The 19933-nt window shown below is 30.5% G+C and overlaps 3 protein-coding genes across 4 annotated transcripts; 2 read left to right on the forward strand and 1 right to left on the reverse strand.

Moving 5' to 3' along the window:
• Window positions 1–733: 733 nt before the first annotated feature.
• Window positions 734–4585, reverse strand: LOC8277578 (FRIGIDA-like protein 1). Its single transcript, XM_015725303.3, has 3 exons — window positions 3525–4585; window positions 2360–2535; window positions 734–2272 (listed from the first exon to the last, which is right to left on the reverse strand). Exons 1-3 carry the CDS (start codon window positions 4303–4305, stop codon window positions 1652–1654), a joined length of 1578 nt encoding a protein of 525 aa, XP_015580789.1. The 5' UTR covers window positions 4306–4585; the 3' UTR covers window positions 734–1651.
• A 7746-nt stretch (window positions 4586–12331) lies between these two features.
• LOC8277577 (probable serine/threonine-protein kinase WNK11) lies at window positions 12332–14418 on the forward strand. The gene is made up of 3 exons (XM_002529000.4): window positions 12332–12484; window positions 12966–13469; window positions 13648–14418. Exons 1-3 carry the CDS (start codon window positions 12482–12484, stop codon window positions 14038–14040), a joined length of 900 nt encoding a protein of 299 aa, XP_002529046.2. The 5' UTR covers window positions 12332–12481; the 3' UTR covers window positions 14041–14418.
• A 145-nt stretch (window positions 14419–14563) lies between these two features.
• LOC8277576 (probable inactive receptor kinase At5g53320) lies at window positions 14564–18724 on the forward strand. Of its 2 annotated transcripts, none has more exons than XM_048379672.1 (3): window positions 14564–14783; window positions 15851–17611; window positions 17711–18724. In XM_048379672.1, the coding sequence occupies exons 2-3, from the start codon at window positions 16423–16425 to the stop codon at window positions 18358–18360; spliced, it is 1839 nt and encodes a 612-aa protein (XP_048235629.1). In that variant the 5' UTR covers window positions 14564–14783; window positions 15851–16422; the 3' UTR covers window positions 18361–18724. The 2 variants fall into 2 exon arrangements, with proteins under 2 accessions (XP_048235629.1, XP_048235630.1); XM_048379673.1 differs by having other exon boundaries at window positions 14564–14774.
• The last annotated feature ends 1209 nt before the right edge of the window (window positions 18725–19933 follow it).

A 19933-nucleotide genomic window follows, 5' to 3' on the forward strand; every position in this document is an offset into this window, starting at 1 on the left:
TCAAAAAATAAAAAAAATGATAAAATTTTAAATTTTCTCATTCATTCAAATAAAAGAACAGGTAAAAATTAAAACCCATTTCTAATTCCTTTATTTTATCACATTCAACTTGGAAAATAAAAATAAAAATTCTCTTACATTAAAACAATAAAGGAGAAAAGAGAAAGATATTAAATTCTTTTATTTTGTAATACAAACAATGATTTTAAAAATAAAAAATGATGAGTAATCTCATCTTTTTAAAAATGAATAAAAATATATTTAAAAGAAAAACAATGCAACACCATTGCTTTTTTAATGCTTAAAAAAAGTAATAGTAATGAAAAGTAAATCATTTTAGGTGCAAAATCAAATATATAATCACTTTAAGCTGAAAAAATTACCAAAAAAGAATTTACACCCGAAGTAGAGAAAATCAAAAAATTAAAACTCTTAACTTTGCAGTTTTTCCAGATATGGATTATATGCTTAACCTGCAGTCCTAAACTAAGTTGCACGCATTCTCGTCCTGAGTGCTTGCCAATTAAAAGTCTCCAAAGTTAGCGTGTTTAAGGGCTTAAATTAAACATAATCAAAAGTAGAGAGGTTCAAATTGACAAGGTCAGGGGCTAATATGATAATGGCCCTAAATTTCAAGGTCCAATTTCGCTCTTCAGCCTGAGCAACTAATCACACACATTTTCCAGAACAAATACGGACATAATCCTGTTTATGTTAATTTAAAGGCAAGAGGTTTATGAGAACTAGATATTAATCACAAACTTACAAATTAATATGAGCTTCTGTTTGTACCCCATACATTTCCAGTACAAAAACACGTTGATACAACTCTGCAACTCCAATATACAAAATAAAATAGAAAAGTTCAGATTATAAGTGGCAAAACTTACATCAGATGCAGGAAAATCTCCTAGTATGATGGATACTGACATCATCACAATAAAGAATATACAAAAAGGGTTATAAAAGCAGTAACCTTGTCAAAGAATTCCGACCCAGACTTGCATAAGAAAAAAAAAACAAAAGAAGTTATATAACAGATAACGTGAAAAGGAGACTGAAATTTTTTACATGGTTTCGCACTTTGCATCGCAGTTAATCCTAAGAAGAGATGACAAGCTAATAGGACTGTTGGCGTGGGATGGCATGTTCCAACGCAGAGCATGCCCCTTCAAACAATGGCAGAGAACTGCCATCAGCATTACATACTTAAAATAAAAACAAATAAAGTCCAAAAAATGACCGAGGCATAAAGAACTGTCATCTTCTAAAAATGCAGAAAGTTATTTTGACTTCGGTCAAAATAAAACTAGTTTGAGAGACCAGCAAAATCTATGTGATAAAAACTGAGATAGAAAAGCAAAACGAAGAAAATATTAGTGTAGCTATGACCTTCCAAAAACCAACAGAAAGCGCATCTAAACATATGGAATTAAAAACTTGATATTTACCTAAACATTGCGAGTATTGTTTAAACACTTAAAAAGTGTGCCAACACCTGCAATCCAACTAACCAAATTAAGCTGCTATTGTACTACATTCATGGTAATCAAAAAAGCAATCTTGCTTTCTGATTACCATCAGTCAAAGTCAGGGAAAAGGTATTATAATACCATCCAGAGTTGTACTATCACAGACAATATCCAAAAAACTACTGGGGATAGTAACCTGGACAGTATTGGGGTGGAAAACCATATCCACCAAAAGCAGCTGACCTATCATAATAACTGGACGACATATGAGAATTCGAAGAATATGGATGGGCCCTGACAGGGCTGGGGTTACCAGGGAAGCACATACCAGCTCCTGCCAAGCCATAAGGGCCAGCCGATGCACCTGCATAAGAGCCAATGGGAGGAGTGGAACTCACTAATCCATATGGCCCAGCTGCTGGCAACAAACCTGCTTGTGGTAAATGAGAATGTTGAAATGGAGGACCTGCTGAACTGGGACCAGCAATGCTGATTGGGACTGCTGCCGGACCAGGTAGCATAGCCATCCGAGGACGCTTGTTTCCTTTCAGCTGCTGCTTCTTCGCTTGCTGCTTTCCCTGATGTTGCTGCTGCTTCTTTGACAGCTGTTGTTTCTTTGGCTGCTGGCGAGGCCTATTATCAGGAGATGGTGCAGCTACTTTCCTGTCTGCCTTCTGCTTCTCTAGCATCTCAATACGCTTCTCAAGGTCCAGATGTGGGTAATCAAATTCAAGATTGTGTTCATCAATGTATCTGAGTACTGATTTCAAAGCGTTAACTTCTCTGGATCTTGCCTCATTCTGCACAAAAGCATAGGTACGTGCAGGGACAACCGAGTCACTTCAACACTACATGCTATCCTGAATATGAAGGGGTTGAAAAATTACCTGTGCCTTAACAGAGTTCTTCTCTTCCTTGCAAACTTTATCAGTAAATTCCTTGGACTCCTTCAGGTGATCTCTCAACAGAGGAGCTGGTTGGAACTTGTCAGTAAGCCCAAATTCAAAAATAAATTTGACAGCCAGAAGTTGTTTGCCACTGTCTATGAGTTTTTGAACAAGATCTGCAGTGAATAAGATAGCAATTTCCATCACAAATTCTTCATTAACGGACATGTGCAACAGTATACTCACATTCTGAGAAAAAGTTCCTCTTTTTGTTTCTTTTATGTGGGTTTGTGTGTGGCATATATTTCCTCTATGAACAAGAGAGCTAGTTAACTAGTTCAACTCTTTGAATGAGCACCAGTTTGTTGGATGGTCAGCCAAATGGCAGAAGAAATTTGCATAGTTCAAAGGTTTGGCTTAGTAGTTTCCTTGAAATTATGTAAAATGAGCCTTCATCTTGTTTCCTATTTTTATCAATATGTACATATTTTTTCTGACAGCTACACCATCCCCAGTTCTAATTGGTTCTCCACCTTTGACCCCAGAAAGCCACTCATGCCCAGGATTTTCATGATGTCAACCAAGTTTCTAGATAAAATTTCCAATTTTAATATGCAACTGAAAATTTGGCTAACCATATCACTAGTAAAAGGGGAAACAGAATGGCTGAACTCATTGGGAAGTACTAAAACTACCAAGTTACTAATTAGATTAAGCCATATAATCATAGCCGTGTAAAGTATCCAACAAGTACTTAAAGATTCAGCCACTTAGTTCCATCTTAACAATAAAGGCAGTGAGTTCAACATTCTAATAAGAACATGGAGATATGATACCTCATGCTACTCATCTCCACATATATTCTATGCAACAAATGATTATAGTTATCAAACACTAAATGTACAAATATTCTATGCAACAAACCATTATAGTTTTCAAACACTAAATGTAAAAGTTTTAACTTATTTTATGTTTTATTTTTATGATTGACCAACAAATGCTATATATCATTATGTATCAATCTCATTTCATCCTCAATATAGATTCGAAGTAATAAGCTTAACCAATCAAGATAAACCTAAGAGAAGAATAATCCAAATGCATATACGCATATAATGAACAGCAGTGAGTATTAAATCAATAAAAGAAAAAAAAAACAGTTTACCATTTATTTTATCTCCCAATCCGATATCACGAGCCAATACAGTAGCTTGCTTAAACCTAGCAATAACAACAAAATAATTTAAAAGCTCATTAACATCATCAAACATATCCTTTAATTCAAAAGCCACAATCAAATTCAAAAACCCTAATGCTTCTGAAGGACTATCCCCGTTCAAACTAACTTTCTCTTTCCATTCAAAAGCCAAATTTTTAGCTTTAATCTTCACTTCATCACTGAACTTGGGCTTTGGCTTAATCTCACTTAGTACCTCTAATAAATCCAAACAACTCTTCCGTAATCTATATAAATCCACATCTCTATCTCCTTTAGACTTACTCAAATAAAACCCTTCCATTGCATCTAATATCATCTCCCCAGGATCCGAAACCAAACCCATTAACCCGACAAGCTCAGCTCGAATAGCTTCCCGCTCTCTCGAATGCTCACTTATATAATCCCTCAATCCTCTCCCATCCATCTTCTCACAGAAAGGAACAAGTGCCTTCCGGGTTGGGTTGTCTTGAACGGGTTCCGGTTGCACAGTTTCCGGGCCTGGTCGGGTGGATTGAAGGCGGAGAAAGCGGCGGGTGAGGGCGGTTTGTACGGAGGTGAAGTGAGAGTCGAGGTCGGACCAGGAGAGAGAGAACGAGGAAAGGAGAGAGGAGTGAGATTGGAGATCATCGTAGGCGCGTTTTAGGGTCTGTTTTTTGATGTCGATCAGGTTTAATGCTGATTCTATTGTTTTAAGGGTTGTCATTTGTGTGGAATTTGAGCTTGACATTGTTTTTAGAGATCGAATTGAACCCTAATTCTTAAAACGTAACGGGTAATTGTTACTTGAGGTTTAAACGGTGGCGTTTCTCCAGGTCTGATGCGAATTCTGATGGATTGCTGGGTAAAAGACGGTTTTGTTTTGTCTTCGTTACCGCTGCCCCCTCCTAACGTCTTGTCGTTGATATCGTCTGGCTGCCTGCTGTTGATTTTTGTTCGACGGCGTATCGTATATATTTTCCATGAAGCTTGAATGGAAAAGGTGGATTGGACAACCTTTGTTGGGCCTAACCCATGGAATATTACATAAATTTCCCCATCATTGGATTTGATTTACAATGGATCAGTCTTTTTAATTTCATAAATTTCCATTTAGTAGTTTGGGAATTTGTTTTAACAGAATACAAATAACATTCTCCACCTCTGACACTATAATATTGAAATACCACTCCTACTGTAATGTTTCTCAATTTTTTGCAATGAATAAAAAAATAATATTTATATATATTTATTTAATTATTTAAATATATATCAATCATCTATTAAGTTAATATATATAAACGTGAACAATAAAATTAAAAATAGTCTTAACATATTCAATTTTAAAACTTATTTATATAACCAATGATAGATCACCTCCAATTATCCAGAACATATATAAAAGAAAAGAAATTAATTGTAGAAAAACAAAACAAAAAGAAAATAAAGATAGAAATTCACATGAGTGTGCCTTATCCAAAATTGTGAATGCCATCATATTTATACCTCCTCATCCTACTCTTTATCTTAAGGAAAAGTGTCACATGCATGCAAGTGCTCCTCCAACTGTAACCATGCTATATGCTTCATAGGTGCCCTTCACGATACCCTTTTAAGAAGGCATTATCAAATGGGTTGTATATGTATGTCCACATTATTGCTTCCACTTTCGTGGTGCTTTACAGTTGCTATTGTAGCAAATGTATGTCCACATTCAACTTCTCTATAGCATCATGTTACAGCACCAATACTACCTACCGTACCCAAATTGTTCCCATCCCTATAAAGGGTAAACCCTAAATTATTGCACTATTACACTATTGGGTTTGCAATTTAAATTTGCTGCAGCTTACTAGCCGTTACTTATATGATGGCTAGACTACACTAATGGACAAGTGGGTTCTAAAGCAAATGATTTTTAATTGACTGGGTCATGACTCAGGACAGGATGGCTTTTTGCTTCATGTCTCTCTCTACAACTCTACAAGACACAAAAAGACATTAATTAGTGGGGACTTTCCAAGTTTATCTCAAAATTAACATGTTCTATGAGACATTAATTAAGACCTTATCAGCTCAGCTGAATCAAACTGAATGGGCTTGAATTAGCCTTTCTTTTTTGACCTAAACTTGGATAAATAGATAACGGTATTTCGAGCTATTGCAAGAAAATCTCATTTTAAGAACCGATTAACTTTATACATATAATTAATTAACAACGTGTCAAGCATGACTCTTACGGAAAGGTAAAATACTATTTCGAGAGTTTTAACGTAATTGCGTATTCAAAGTTTGAATTCAAGACTTTAATTAAGCTAAAAAAGACTATTACCATATCATTTACACACTTCTGGTGACTGTTATTTTTTTTTTTAAATAACGATGGATGACTAGTAAATTGATTTTAAAATCAATACCAAACAGTATTATCAACAATTTAATATAATAAAAAAATTAATATTTTAAATAAAAAAATTACATCATATGTGCTATTTTCTTTTCCTTTTATATTTATAAGTTGCATTTTTTTTTCTTTTTATGCTTTCTATTTTTTTACTTTTTTACATTTTTGAGTTGGGTTTTGTTACTTTTTTGTCTCTAACCATTTCCTTCACTGATTCTATTTCTCTCTCACATGATCTTTTGCTTTTAGTCTTTGATTCTACGATTTTTCAATATTTTCTTTTGTTTTTTTTTATTTTCTTTTTTAATCTCTATCTAACTTCTCATTATTCCTTCATCTTCAGTGATTCATTTCTTCATGCTAGTGGTTTTATGAGTTCCATTTTATGTTTTTGTGTGGGTTATTATGGTCAATACTCGATTATCATCCTCTCAAAAAAAAAAACTTCGTTCTAATTCATAAATTATTAGGGATTTAAGCAGTGGTTCTTCTTCTACTAGTAAAGATTTAGGTGCAACAGGTAAAAAAAAGAATTTTCATTTTACGGCAAAAGAAGCTAAGATTTTGAAGAAAAAAAGAAGAAAAGTTTAAAATCTTCTACCAAGCATGATGGAGATTCTCTTATTAAGAAGAAGAAAGTTGTTGATGATTCTGATTCAAAAAAGAATGTTGATGTAAAAGCTTCAAAAATACGAAAAAAAAATGTTGATGCTAGCGGTAAAGTTGACATTTATGTTATCTATGAATGCACTATAAGTGTTTGATGATATGCAAAATAATTACAATAAAAGGAAAAAAAAAAGTGTATGTGTAGCTTGAGAGTTTAGAAATTTAGAAAGTAAAGAGAATATAAAATAGAAAAATTAGAGAATGAGACTATGAGAAAATTTTAGTCATCTTGTGAATTGTAAAACCTGAACTCCATATTATGCTCTCTATTTTTTTTACTTTATTATTGTTATTTTGATTTTAGTTATTATAATGATACTGGCAGTAAATACTCATTATCTACTAATAATATATTCAGAGTATACTATATACTGTTAACTGCATTTTTTGTTGTAATTTTAATTTCTCTCATGTTTGCTTGAAAACTATTATTTAGTCAATTATAATTATTGGTTAAAAATTGGGACAAGCAGTCCAGTTTTCTTTTCTATTTTTGTGATATGATCTTGTTAGTTTATGTTAATCTATACATAGGACAACTAAAGTTTTGGGTTTTAAAGAAGTAAAATGTAAATCTTGTTAGATTATTTTTATTAGATTTTCAAAAAATTAAAACTTGTAGTTTTTTTTTATATTTTCTAGTTTTACATATATATGATTTTCTTTTATGGAAAAGATCAAGTGTAACTATGGTTTTTAAACAACAAGCTTACAGACGTCGGAAAAGGCTTACAATCATGTTATTCTCTTATGTAAAATTCAGAAAAGATGAAGATCTTTTATTGTGAGTTTGAATTATGTAATAAGCTTAAAGAGGTGGATATGTCAAAAAAAAAAAAAATTGGAAGAGAAACTTGATATAATTATCATATGATCTTTTAGTTGACGCATTGCACATAAAAGATGATTGAAGTATACTTAGTATGAATTATGGCCATATTTAAATTTTAAAAAAATATATATAAAAGATAATTTTAAATTTTAAATGGAGAAAATTTAGTAAGAATTAATGTATTATATACTTGAAATAAACTTATTATATACTTACTGTATATTATTTGCTGTATTCATTTAGGTCAATAATAACAATAACAAAAAAACTATTTGGTTATTTGCACATTCATTTTATCAAACATCTAAATTGCAATATCTGATTCAACAAAATAGTTACATTTCTATAATTTGATAATTTTGAGTTTGATTTATGATTTTGAATTCATGAAATATAATGAAAAAAATTCAATAAGAATCATATATCATATATCTGAAATATACTTTTATATTTAATATATATTTTTTATTATATATCTTGAAACTCTAAATTGATATTACATTATAAGAAGTAGCGTATGACTCATGAATAAAGGAAAAAATATATAAATACTTACATACTTTTAATTTTCTAATTTGTTTAATTTTTCTTTGAATAAAAATGATACATAAAAAGCTTGAGCTAATTGATTTTCATCTTTCTAACAAAGTTCACTCAAGATACACTAAATGATATTGTTATTGTCTTTTATTTTATATCTCATTTCTTCCATTTTCACATAATCAAGAACATGACGAAATGATATTAATGAGCGCAAATAAAAAGGAAAACTCATCAATGTCTAAAAAGAAATTCACTGCATACTTAATAAAACTAAAATCTAAATGCAGAAAATTCAATGAGAATCATAGTATCATATACCTGAAATAAACTCATTATATACTTAGTATATACTATTTACTGTACATTTTTAAAGTTGTCCTTTGATAATAGAATTCTTTAGATCAAAGTTTATATATGTGATATTTTCTTCCCAATGTCTGTTGTTGCAATGTTTGTACTTGAGGAAAAATATAAAAGATTATTTCATAATCAGTAACGATCGCAATATATTATATTTGAAATATATTAGTTATATACTAATTGTATACATTTTACTGTTTACTTTTAATTATATTTTATATACTTATTTTAAATATATACATTTTGTATGCTGCATACACTCATTAATTCTCAATATATGAATTTTGTACAATATATATATGAATAAAAAATTATTTAAATATTTATTTTCTAGAATTTCACAATAGATATTTATTACCTACCTCTATATATTATGGTATATTTTTTATTGTATTTTTTTTCCTAATATATACTTATTCTATATTAATCGTATACTCTTTGCTATAACTCTTAAAACTTATTTTATATTTTATTTTAAACTACTTTTTATAATCTATTATTGGTTTATTTTTTATATTTTTAATTACATCAATATAATAGTCAATATAAGTACTTTATAGAATATATATTAGTAAAACATGAATTTAAATTTATTTTCTAAAATTTCAAAAGATACACTTATAATATACCTCTATATACTTGTTATATACAATTTTTTTGAGTTTTCTGCATATAATTCTTTATTACTTACTTATTTTTAGATCTAAAAACTTAAATTATTTTATTATTTTATTCTACATGTAAGTAGTTAAGTAAATCATATAATATACATATTTTAAAGAATTTTAACCCAATTTTTAAATAACAAAATAAAAAAAAATTAAATAAATGAGATTACATTACCTATTTTTAAATTTGAATTTGATGAATATTTGTTGAAAAAGCTTTTTGTTATCTTGTAAAGAAGTAACTGCCATCAGCGTATTTTTATAATTTTTTATATTTTGTGGTATAAAAATTAAAAATCTCTTTTTTTTCTAGGCATTATCATTGTTTAAATACAACTGTACCATTATTAGCAAACTGAAATTGAAATTTTCTTATGCAGTGATATCATACATGTATCATCATCAACCTTTCTATACCTGCAACAGGTTATCTCTTAAATTCTTTTACTTTTTATTTTTTTGTCTACTTTGATGAATTCAAAATAAGGATATTTGGGTCATTCTTTTAATCTCAATTAATTATTAAAAAAACAATTGAAGTGTTATAGTCGCATTATACTTTGCCATTTAACTAAAGATATTTTAATCGAGATTTATATTGCTTCTTGCTTAATGTTTTATTTTTAATCCCATTTTATATAATATTTAATGTTGATAGACCCATAAACTGCAATTTTTAGAAAGTACCCATAATCTTATAAGTATTTTTTATGAGACTAATCATTTAAAATACTTCTTTTTTTTTAATTTCTTTAACATTTTCATTTAGAGTAATTTAATACTTCTATAATAGAAAACTATACAATTTCTTAAGAAAATATTAATAATTATTTACTAAAATTCACTAGTATAAAAAACGAGTTAAATGATGATTTAAAAGATTATTGATGGTGGAGAATATATGAAAATTTAGCAGAAAAAACAACAAAAATGAGAGAAATGAGAGGTGGCTAGGAGTTTCTAGGAAACTAACAGTTGAAATAAATATATATTAAGAAATTAAATATAGTATTTAGTATTTGTTAAAAGATACTTATAAAATCGATTTATAACTTAATATCGACTAGTAAAACATAATAATTTATTATCCTGCTAATATGATGTTAAAAATATAAAACTAGTATTTCAAGTCTCACTTAATAACTTAAACTTTCAGATGGAATGATTTTTTGATATGGATATTAGGGCTTCTATAATCGAAAAATTATAGAGTTCGATTATTAGCTACCCGCATATTATTAATTAATATTTCAGCACGATCTAAAATAAGTTTGTATTTATTTACACATCAAACCTATTAACAATATAAGTTTTTGAGTGGAATTATTTTTAAATATGCGATACCTCTTTATATTTATATATATTTTTATGTATAATTAGTTATAACTCAATTTTTTTGAGAAAAGAAAAGAAAATGCAAAAAGATGTGATTTATTTATATTATCCGAACCCTATAAACTTCAAAGTTCTCCTTCTAAACCTTTGATGATTTCACATGATCATCTGGGGTCAAACATTTATAGTATTGCCAAATCCAACTTCTAATTGATAATCACATCTTCTTTCATACCTTCACAAAAATCTACATCAAAATCTTAAAATCACATAAATAAATAAAAAATTGGCAAGCTTTTTAAATCTGGGGATCAGATTTATTTTAAATTCATTGATATTTTAATTAGTTTGGAGGGATTTTCTCTCTTAATAATTGTATTAAAAATAATTATCCATGCATGTGAGTACCCTGATAACTTAGCTGTACAATGAAATCATGAAGCAAAATGGCTAAAAGAATATAGAGACTTGGATTTCAAGAATGAGATCTTGTAATTTGAAAAATTAATGTCAAAGCTGTATAATATCCTATATATATTAATTTAATTTAATACCAGACAATATGACATTTCAACTTTTACCTACTGTATTAAGTTGATTTTTCAAGTTTAATAAAAAATTAAATTAATGTACATCATTGAGTGACCTTTTTGTGAATGTATATGTGTATCCAAAATAGACATAGCTATTTTAAGATGTTGATTTTATTTTGTCTTAAGAATTTTGATTACTAATAAAATATTTTCATATTAATAGAATGTGGAAGAGGCTGTTGTTGTTTGGGAAAGACTAAGAGACAAAAGGGGTTTGTTAGCAACTATGATTCATTTTATATATATAAATAAATATATATTTTCCTTTTATAAGTGGGAAGTGGGGTTGCTTGTTCATATATAATTTAAATAAACGGTTGCTTATGCGGCTTTAAAGTGGATATATTATTATATAATAATCAAAATCACCATTTACCTTCTAGGTGCTATGCCCACATGACTCTACAAATAATCCAATTTATATATATATAAATATAAATAAATGGTCTAAAATATCTTAATTTTTGTCTCAAAAGTTGACATTATTTAGGTTTTGTTTTATAATTTTTTTATTACTGGAACCGGAAAAGAAATTTATTTCTTGTCTTTTGGTTGCATTAAAAAGTTAAATTTTTAGTGTTTTACGTATTATGAAATGAAACTATTTAAAGAATTAAAATTTTTATATTTTTAATTTATAATTAAATATAAAATAATTATACCAAAATAATAAAATTAAAAATCTCTTTTACTAACTGTATTGTTTACCGGTCTGTTAATGATAGACGAAAGATTGCATTAAAAGTAATTCTAAATAGTTCATTGATGTTCACATAAATAATGTTATATAATTATTTTTTATAGGTTTATAAAAATTTGAGAAAAATATAATCTATTATTTTTTGTTAGAAAAACAATTCTTATTGGCTAATCTTTTTATGCATCTAAAGTTTGTCGCCGCCAAACAAATGAAACTCTTTAGGGGAGAAAAAGAAAAGAAAAGAAAGAAATTGATAAAGATAATGATATGAAATTCTCAAGGACGATTAAGAATTTTTACTCATTCCACGTCAGCAAAGAAAAGTCAAATGTTGCACAACACACGCTCCAGCTGTTCCTCATTGACTTCCTTCCACATTTGCTGGAGCTCTCTAGTAACATCTGGACCGTTCATTCCATCCAGGACCCACCATCACATGCTGACATGTAAGATCCAGATGCCAAAACAACCATTTCCAGCAAAAAAAAACTTTTGACATTTCTTTTGCCCGACATGGAAGGGAACAGCCCACGAAATTACAAAGATCAAATCATGTCTTTATGCCCGTACGAATTGGTAATAACCCAGATAGAAATTAACAGTAGTTAAAATTTTGTCACCTTATTACCCTTGTTCGCTAAGGTTTCAAACAGACAGTCCACCTTCTATATATATCTGTCTCCCTAAACTCTTCTGTTTTTTCATACCCTTCCTTATTTTGTCTCCTTACATTTTTTTATCAAATCAAGATTTTTGTACGTGTCAGAGATATCTCTCTTACCAACAAGAGCTTTATCAGCTCTTTGTTGTCGTGTTCTTGTTTATGGTATTTACTATAATCTTCCTTCTTTCTTTCACGTAATCTTTCGTTTCTTTTCTTATTCGTTCCTTTCTGTTAGTTTCAGTTTGTTGCTTTTTGATTATATCAACTTATACTGGTTTTTGGTTTTGATCTAATTTTATTAGATATTATTGCTAGTGTTCTGTTCTGGAACATTGATTTATAGTATTATGAGAATTATGCAAGATTGTGTTTGGGAGCTTATTTTCTTTTACTTTCTGTTCCTAGGATTTTACTTTCTGCTCTTTTGTTTGTTTGTTTGTTTCTTTCTTTCTTTCTTTTTGCGTTGTGAAGTCTTGAATTTTATTTTCGTGAAGAAATTAAAAGTAGAGTTCATATGGTTTTGACTAATAGTATGTTTCAAGTGCTCAACATTGTGGAGTCTTGAATTTGAATTTCTTGAAGACAAGTGGAGTTCTTATGGTTTTGAGTAATAGTGATTTTATGTGGTTAATTTTCCTTGCAGATGCCTAGTGCCAAGCCTGATCCATCTGATACGGAGTCAGAACACTTTGTGGAAGTCGATCCCACAGGACGCTATGGCCGTTACAGCGAACTGCTAGGCACAGGTGCAGTGAAAAAGGTTTATCGGGCATTTGATCAAGAAGAAGGAATAGAAGTAGCATGGAATCAAGTGAGATTAAGAAACTTCACCAATGATCCTACCATAATTGATAGGCTTTATGCAGAGGTCCGGTTGTTAAGAAGCTTAAAGAACAAGAACATTATTTCTTTCTACAATGTGTGGCATGATGAAGAACATAATACCTTGAATTTCATTACTGAAGTTTGTACTTCTGGAAATCTGAGGGAGTACAGGAAGAAACATAGGCATGTTTCGATGAAGGCTCTAAAAAAATGGTCGAAACAGATCTTGAAAGGCTTGAATTATTTGCATACTCATGAGCCTTGTATCATTCATAGAGATCTCAATTGCAGCAACTTGCTTGTTAATGGAAACATCGGCCAGGTACTAACTTTAATTGCTTTACATCTTTTGTTGTTGCAAAAAGGGAAAAAAAGGAAGAAAAGAAAGCAGCAAGGATTGGAAGGAAAAGAAAGTAGAATATGATTCTTATATTCTCAACTTTCAAGGAAGTTGGTGTTTTCACTTTACTGATCTTTCTTTTGTGTTCATGTTAATACAGGTCAAGATTGGTGATCTTGGTTTGGCTGCAATAGTAGGGAAGAGTCATTCAGCACATTCAATTCTTGGAACACCAGAATTCATGGCACCAGAGTTGTATGAGGAGGATTATACAGAAATAGTGGACATTTATTCATTTGGTATGTGTGTGTTAGAGATGGTGACTTTGGAAATTCCCTATAGTGAGTGTGACAATGTTGCAAGAATATACAAAAAAGTTTCCTCAGGAATTAGGCCTCTTGCCTTGAACAAGGTTAAAGATCCTGAAGTTAAGGCATTCATCGAGAAATGCCTTGCTCAGCCAAGGGTCAGACCCTCTGCTGCAGATCTCCTCAAAGATCCATTCTTTGATGGAATTGATGATGACGAAAATGATGACATTGTTTGTTCATAATACTATATTGATGATTGTTATTTTTGCTAATTATACTAGTCATATATGGTGTCTTTTATTTTTGGGTATGTGGCTCAATGAGCCCATTGTTAATGTTCTTGTAACTTTATTTTATTGTTCCCTTTTGTTGTTGATGATTGGAGGCACATGGGAAGAATGGTTTGTGCTTTCATGTGTCGCATCTTTTCTCTCTTTTTAAAAAGAGAAAATGATGAGGATGAAATTTGTGGGAGGAATATGAGGAAGCCATTATTCAGGAATGGTTTTTCTTGTTTGTAAACAAAGTTTAAAGCATGTAAACTAGTGGAATCAAGAGATACATCTGTGGATATTTTATTGATGAATGCAAGTAAATCTCTTTTATTTTCTTTGAAGGGATAAGTTGAAGTCTTTCAAGATTTTAAGTATGTGACATTTGGAGTGATCTCCAAGCAGAGAAAAGGGTTCTTGAATTACAAGTCAAATAGTTGAACAAGCTTTAAACAAGAAGGTAAATATTAGATGAGCCAACCAATACAGATTGTGACCCCAAAGCAAATGAACCTTTCAGATTTTGAATTGGCAGGGAATGGAGGCAATTACAATAATTAATAGTCATGATGAGAAAATTGAAAATGGCCAAAGAGCAAGTGGGTTTGACAAAGAATCCTTGCTGTGTTGTCTTTCTGTCACCACAAAGACGTCTGTTGGAAAATAATAGATGTTTGCCTATTGGGCTTCCATTTCCAAAAAAGGTGAAGAAGGTTAGCAGAATTTGTAATCAAACTTTGTGCATTGGTGATAAGTTTTTTCTTTTTTTTCCTTAAACATTGGAACTATATCAGATAAACATTGCTATTAAGCTAAATGAGATGAACCCATTGAAGACTCCATCCAAGAAGAATGGACTGCATATGCATGTAGAGAAAAAGCCTTTTATGTGCAAGTTGTATTGAATTTAATTTACTGGGTCAAAAATTAGGCATCAGATACAGTTTTCCCTTTGTGATTTTCTTATTCACATGGGAGAAAAGCAGCAAAAGAATATATATATTAACAATTCTGAATGCTCCTATTCAAACATTCTTCATATTTTTTCAACTCCAACCCATTATGAATCACCAATTAAATAATTCAGTAGATTGAAGGTGAGTTTGGAATAACAAATTATGACTAAAATATTGGTGGTAGTGGTAGTTGTAACTTGTAAACACGTTGCTTGCCCTTTTTCTAATTTAATTTTTAAATATATGGTGGGGTTGGTTTGGAGGAATCAATTGAGAAAGAGATTTATGGTGAGTTTATATCTTTTTGCTTGTGATACACTAGGAAGCAGAATGAGAGTCCCTGCAAAATGGAAAAATTTTCGAGTTTAAACTGCGAAATAATCATCACTTTTAGAATGAAAAGTTTCATCAGGACATTTCTTACCCTTTTCTTTGTGATCTTCTGGCTATAAACTTTGTTTTAAAAATGGGTTTCATTTAATGAGTAAGTTTCAAGAATCAGTTCCACTAGTAGAGCTGCTCATTCTGTTTTCTTTACAAAGAAGAATAAAACACCTTGTCTCTTTAATATAAAATATAAAAAAAAAAAAAGTAGGAAAAGAAAATTAGATTCTGTAGAATCTAATGCATTCAGAAGGACTTTTGCAGCATAATCTAATTTATGGAGAATTAGATTCTGTAGCAATTTAATTGTATTTAGCTAGCACTGGCAGGCTTAAAATGTGATTAATTTGTTATATCTTTTGTTTTCTAAAGATGATTATGATATGAATTTTAAAGCAACTCTGCATTTATTAACTGTGGTTTTTTTTTTTTTTTTATAGATTTCCAATTTCACTTGGTTATATCAACACAAGCTTTCTTGTCGAAACAACAGATAAAAGTTTAAATGGCAGCACTGAAGTAGCCAGATTTTGAGTTCAGAAAGTTCCAAAGGACACATCTTGGTTTCTCCAAAAATACTGATTTTTGTAACGATAATGTTGCTGTAATAAAAGTCAAATTATATTGTTCCTATGCTTTAACTTCAAACTGTTAACAGCATCAAAAGCTGCAACCAGGTTCATGTACTAATGCTGATAGAACTGTCAATCTCAAGATCACTTGTAATATGCTTCCGAGTTTTGAGTATGTTGAAGATAACGAAGTGTTTGAACAATTAGATCACATCGGTTGTGTCTACATTGAGTAAATACAAAACTTTGTAATGTGTGAAAACTCATCTGATAAACAAGAATAGAAGGAATTTTGTCCTCATCTGTAGTGTGACTCTTCCATGCCTATGGTTTGACAAACCATTGCGGAGCTTAGAAACTGAAGCTTTGATCACATTGTCTGCTTTGATTACATTATATGAAGTTTCTGATGATTGATTAAAGAAGTCGAAGGTACCAAAATGTGGAGCAGAAACTTTGATCTCTTCTCCAAGGCAGTGGCATACATTACAGCGTGTTTCCTGATCACAGCTTGTTTGGGAGGTGAATTATCTGAAACTGAGGCTTTCTTTAGTTTCATTAGAGCTGTTGACCCTGAAAATGTGCTAGGAATAAGCTTGAATGGAAAAGTGACGAATCCCTGCTCATATGATCAGAAAGGTGTCAAGTGTAATTTGCAGGAAACCACTATAACAGAAATCAGGCTTGAAAGTTTGAATCTTAGTGGGGTGATTGATGCAGACTCTCTTTGCAAGCTCCAAAATCTTCAGGTTCTTAGCTTATCAAAGAATCTTATATGCGGAAACATTCCTGATTCGATATCTACCTGCAGAAGGCTCGCCTATTTAGATCTAAGCCACAACCTTTTGAGTGGGAAAGTGCCTCTGGCTCTAACCAAGTTGAAACATCTCAGGATCCTGGACATTTCTAACAATAATTTTACAGGTTCCATCCCTCTTTCCAAATTGGAATTCGAGCATCCTGATAATTACTCCTTGAAAGAAACTTCAACTAGGTTATATAAACTTCGAAAACTGTTTAGTGTTGTGGATTCTGAGGCAACGGATGGCAGTAACAACAATATGGTCGAAGAGTCCTCGCAGCCTCCAACAAGCAGTGAGCCTAAGAAAGAGTGGTACAAGCAACTCATAGATTTGTTGCCATTTATAATTGGAATTGCATTTATCATCTTGTTCTTTTTGGTAGTCTATTCTGTAACTGCGAAGGTCACAAAAGTGGCAAAAGAGAAGGAACTCCTGAAATCTTTAGCACGTTCTCCTCAGAATAATCCACCACCTGTGCCTAAAGAAGAAGTTAAGCCCGACGAAGGACGGACAGAGCTCGTATTCTTTGTTGAAGAGCAAGAAACTTTCAAAATGGATGATCTCTTTGAAGCCACAGCTGACTTACAGAGCCATACGCTTTACAGCAGCCTGTATAAGGTGATGCTTAAGAACAACGGTGTTTATGCTGTCAAAAGACTGAAGAAACTGCAGGTATCATTAGAAGAGTTTGGCCAAACAATGAGGCAAATAGGGAGCTTGAAGCATCCAAACATTCTACCTCTAGTTGGCTACAATTCTACAAATGAAGAAAAACTTATAATATACAAGTATCAAAGCAATGGAAGCCTGTTAAATTTGATAGAAGGTAATAAAATTTTCTATCAGAATAGTCTAATATTTTTTAGAATTTTAATCTTCATACTTATAATTAAGCATAACCATGTTCTCTGTTTATAATTTATAGACCATATCGAAGGCAAGAGATCATTTCCATGGACACTTAGGTTGTCCATAGCAAGTGGGATTGCAAGAGGACTGGAATTCATATATCAGAATTCTCATAACCAAGACACCATTCCACACGGAAACCTGAAGTCTTCGAACATCCTCTTGAATGAAAATGAGGAACCTCTTATCAGCGAATACGGATTTTCGAGATTTCTAGACTCCAAAAAACCCTCTTTATACATTTCCAATGGCTACACAGCACCTGAAAAAACTCTATCAGAACAAGGAGATGTTTTTAGCTTTGGAATAATTCTACTTGAGCTACTGACAGGAAAAACAGTAGAGAAGAGTGGGATTGACCTTCCAAAATGGGTGAGATCTATGGTAAGGGAAGAATGGACAGGAGAAGTTTTCGACAAGGAAGTTAACAATGCAGCAAGAGAGTACGCATTTCCACTGCTGAATATCGCCCTCAAGTGTGTATCAAATTCACCTGAAGATAGACCAACAATGGCAGAAATCATGGAGAAGATAGAAGAAATAGCTAATGGACACGATGATGTTTCTATTTCATCCATGGCTTCAATAGAATCCAGTCCACAAGATTGCTGTTTACTTCACACTGTTATACCTGAAACCTGGGATACTCCAGCCTCAAATTACTAATGTATGATTGCGATGTTTCTTTGATGTAGTATTTTGTTTTTGTTTTTTTTTTCTTGTTTTGTTATCAAGAAGACCTTGAGTTCTAGATTCCAATAAACTACTTGTGTAAGCCTTTATGCAAAGGGAGAAGTTCACGTGTATATAGAGTGACCCTAAACCAAAGTTGTGTTTTTGCTAAACTGGGTTAATACTTATAAATTTGTGCCTTTTCCCTTTTCTTTTTCTTTTTAAGTATATGAATATTTTATTAATAAAGATTAATAAATATATCTTAATATACAATTACGCCGACCGTTTAATTTTGCAGAAAATATGCTCTACTCAATTTCAATAACATATATATTGATTTTATAAATATTTTTTGATAAATCTTATTGTTTGAGTATAACACATTCATAATAAAACAATCATACGACTCTCAAAAAAATTCATCAAATTTTATTTGTTAAAATAAATTAATGTAAAATAAAAATTAATACTGCCAATTTAAAAAATAATCGACGGTGAACTAAAAATTAAAATTATTAGTAAAAATCTATTATGCTAATTATAGAGTAAATTACATTTCTGTTGCCAAGATTGTTACAAGCCATAGCATTTTGATATTGTTATTATAATAATGTTCAGAATTTAATATACGCCACTGTATTTTCAATTTATTTTATTTTATATATATAGCACAGTACAAAAATTAGAGTATTTATTCTTTTATATTCCTTTGTCTTTAAAACTTTTAAAAGGTTTTAAAATACAATAATTTTACATTTTGGAAGAATTTGCGATCCATCACTAAACGAAGAAGAAGAAGGATAACATAAAATATATATAAAGGAACATGAAAAGGGAAAACATTAGAGATGGGGGAAACTTCTTTTTTCTTCTTTTAATTTTTTCTAGGAGCAAAGATCAGAAATTTAAGGCTTTAAAGTCGATTATAGTGTACGATTCAAATTAGAGTTTTTTTTTTTCTTTTTTCATTTGCTTTTGATAAAATTAAGTCTCTTTTTGGTAAAATTTTACTTTTCCACTGCTAAAACAAGTATTGTCATTTTCAAATATAAAGATTCTTTTATTAAAAATAAAAAATAATTATAATAATAATATGTAAATTTGTTAATATTTGACAATTAAGTGTTTAGATTTTTAAAAATTATAATTTAGTGTGAAAAATCGAAAAATATTAATATTTAATTTGATGGAACCGATAACTTATATAAAAAAAATACTAAATAATTACAAAAATGGTATGTGTTTTTTTTTTTAATTTGACAATCAAATATTTAAAGTTTTAGAAATTACAATTTGGTATGTGAATTTAGTAAATACTTACAATTAAATGTATATAGCATGTCAATAACAATTACAGATTTCGTTGATCGCGATTGGTGCAACGACAAGAAACACATTTCATTTGATGGCTATATTAAACCACAAATTGATTTCGTTGTCATTTGACGAGTCTTTAAACAAGTTTGATATTTTAAATATCAGAATCAAACTCATTTGAACTTTCATGACAAATAAATTCTTATAGAAAAAGCCAAATAAATACCCATATAAAAGACGAATAAAC

This window comes from Ricinus communis, chromosome 9, assembly GCF_019578655.1.
Source record: "Ricinus communis isolate WT05 ecotype wild-type chromosome 9, ASM1957865v1, whole genome shotgun sequence".
In the NCBI taxonomy this organism is placed as follows: domain Eukaryota; kingdom Viridiplantae; phylum Streptophyta; class Magnoliopsida; order Malpighiales; family Euphorbiaceae; genus Ricinus; species Ricinus communis.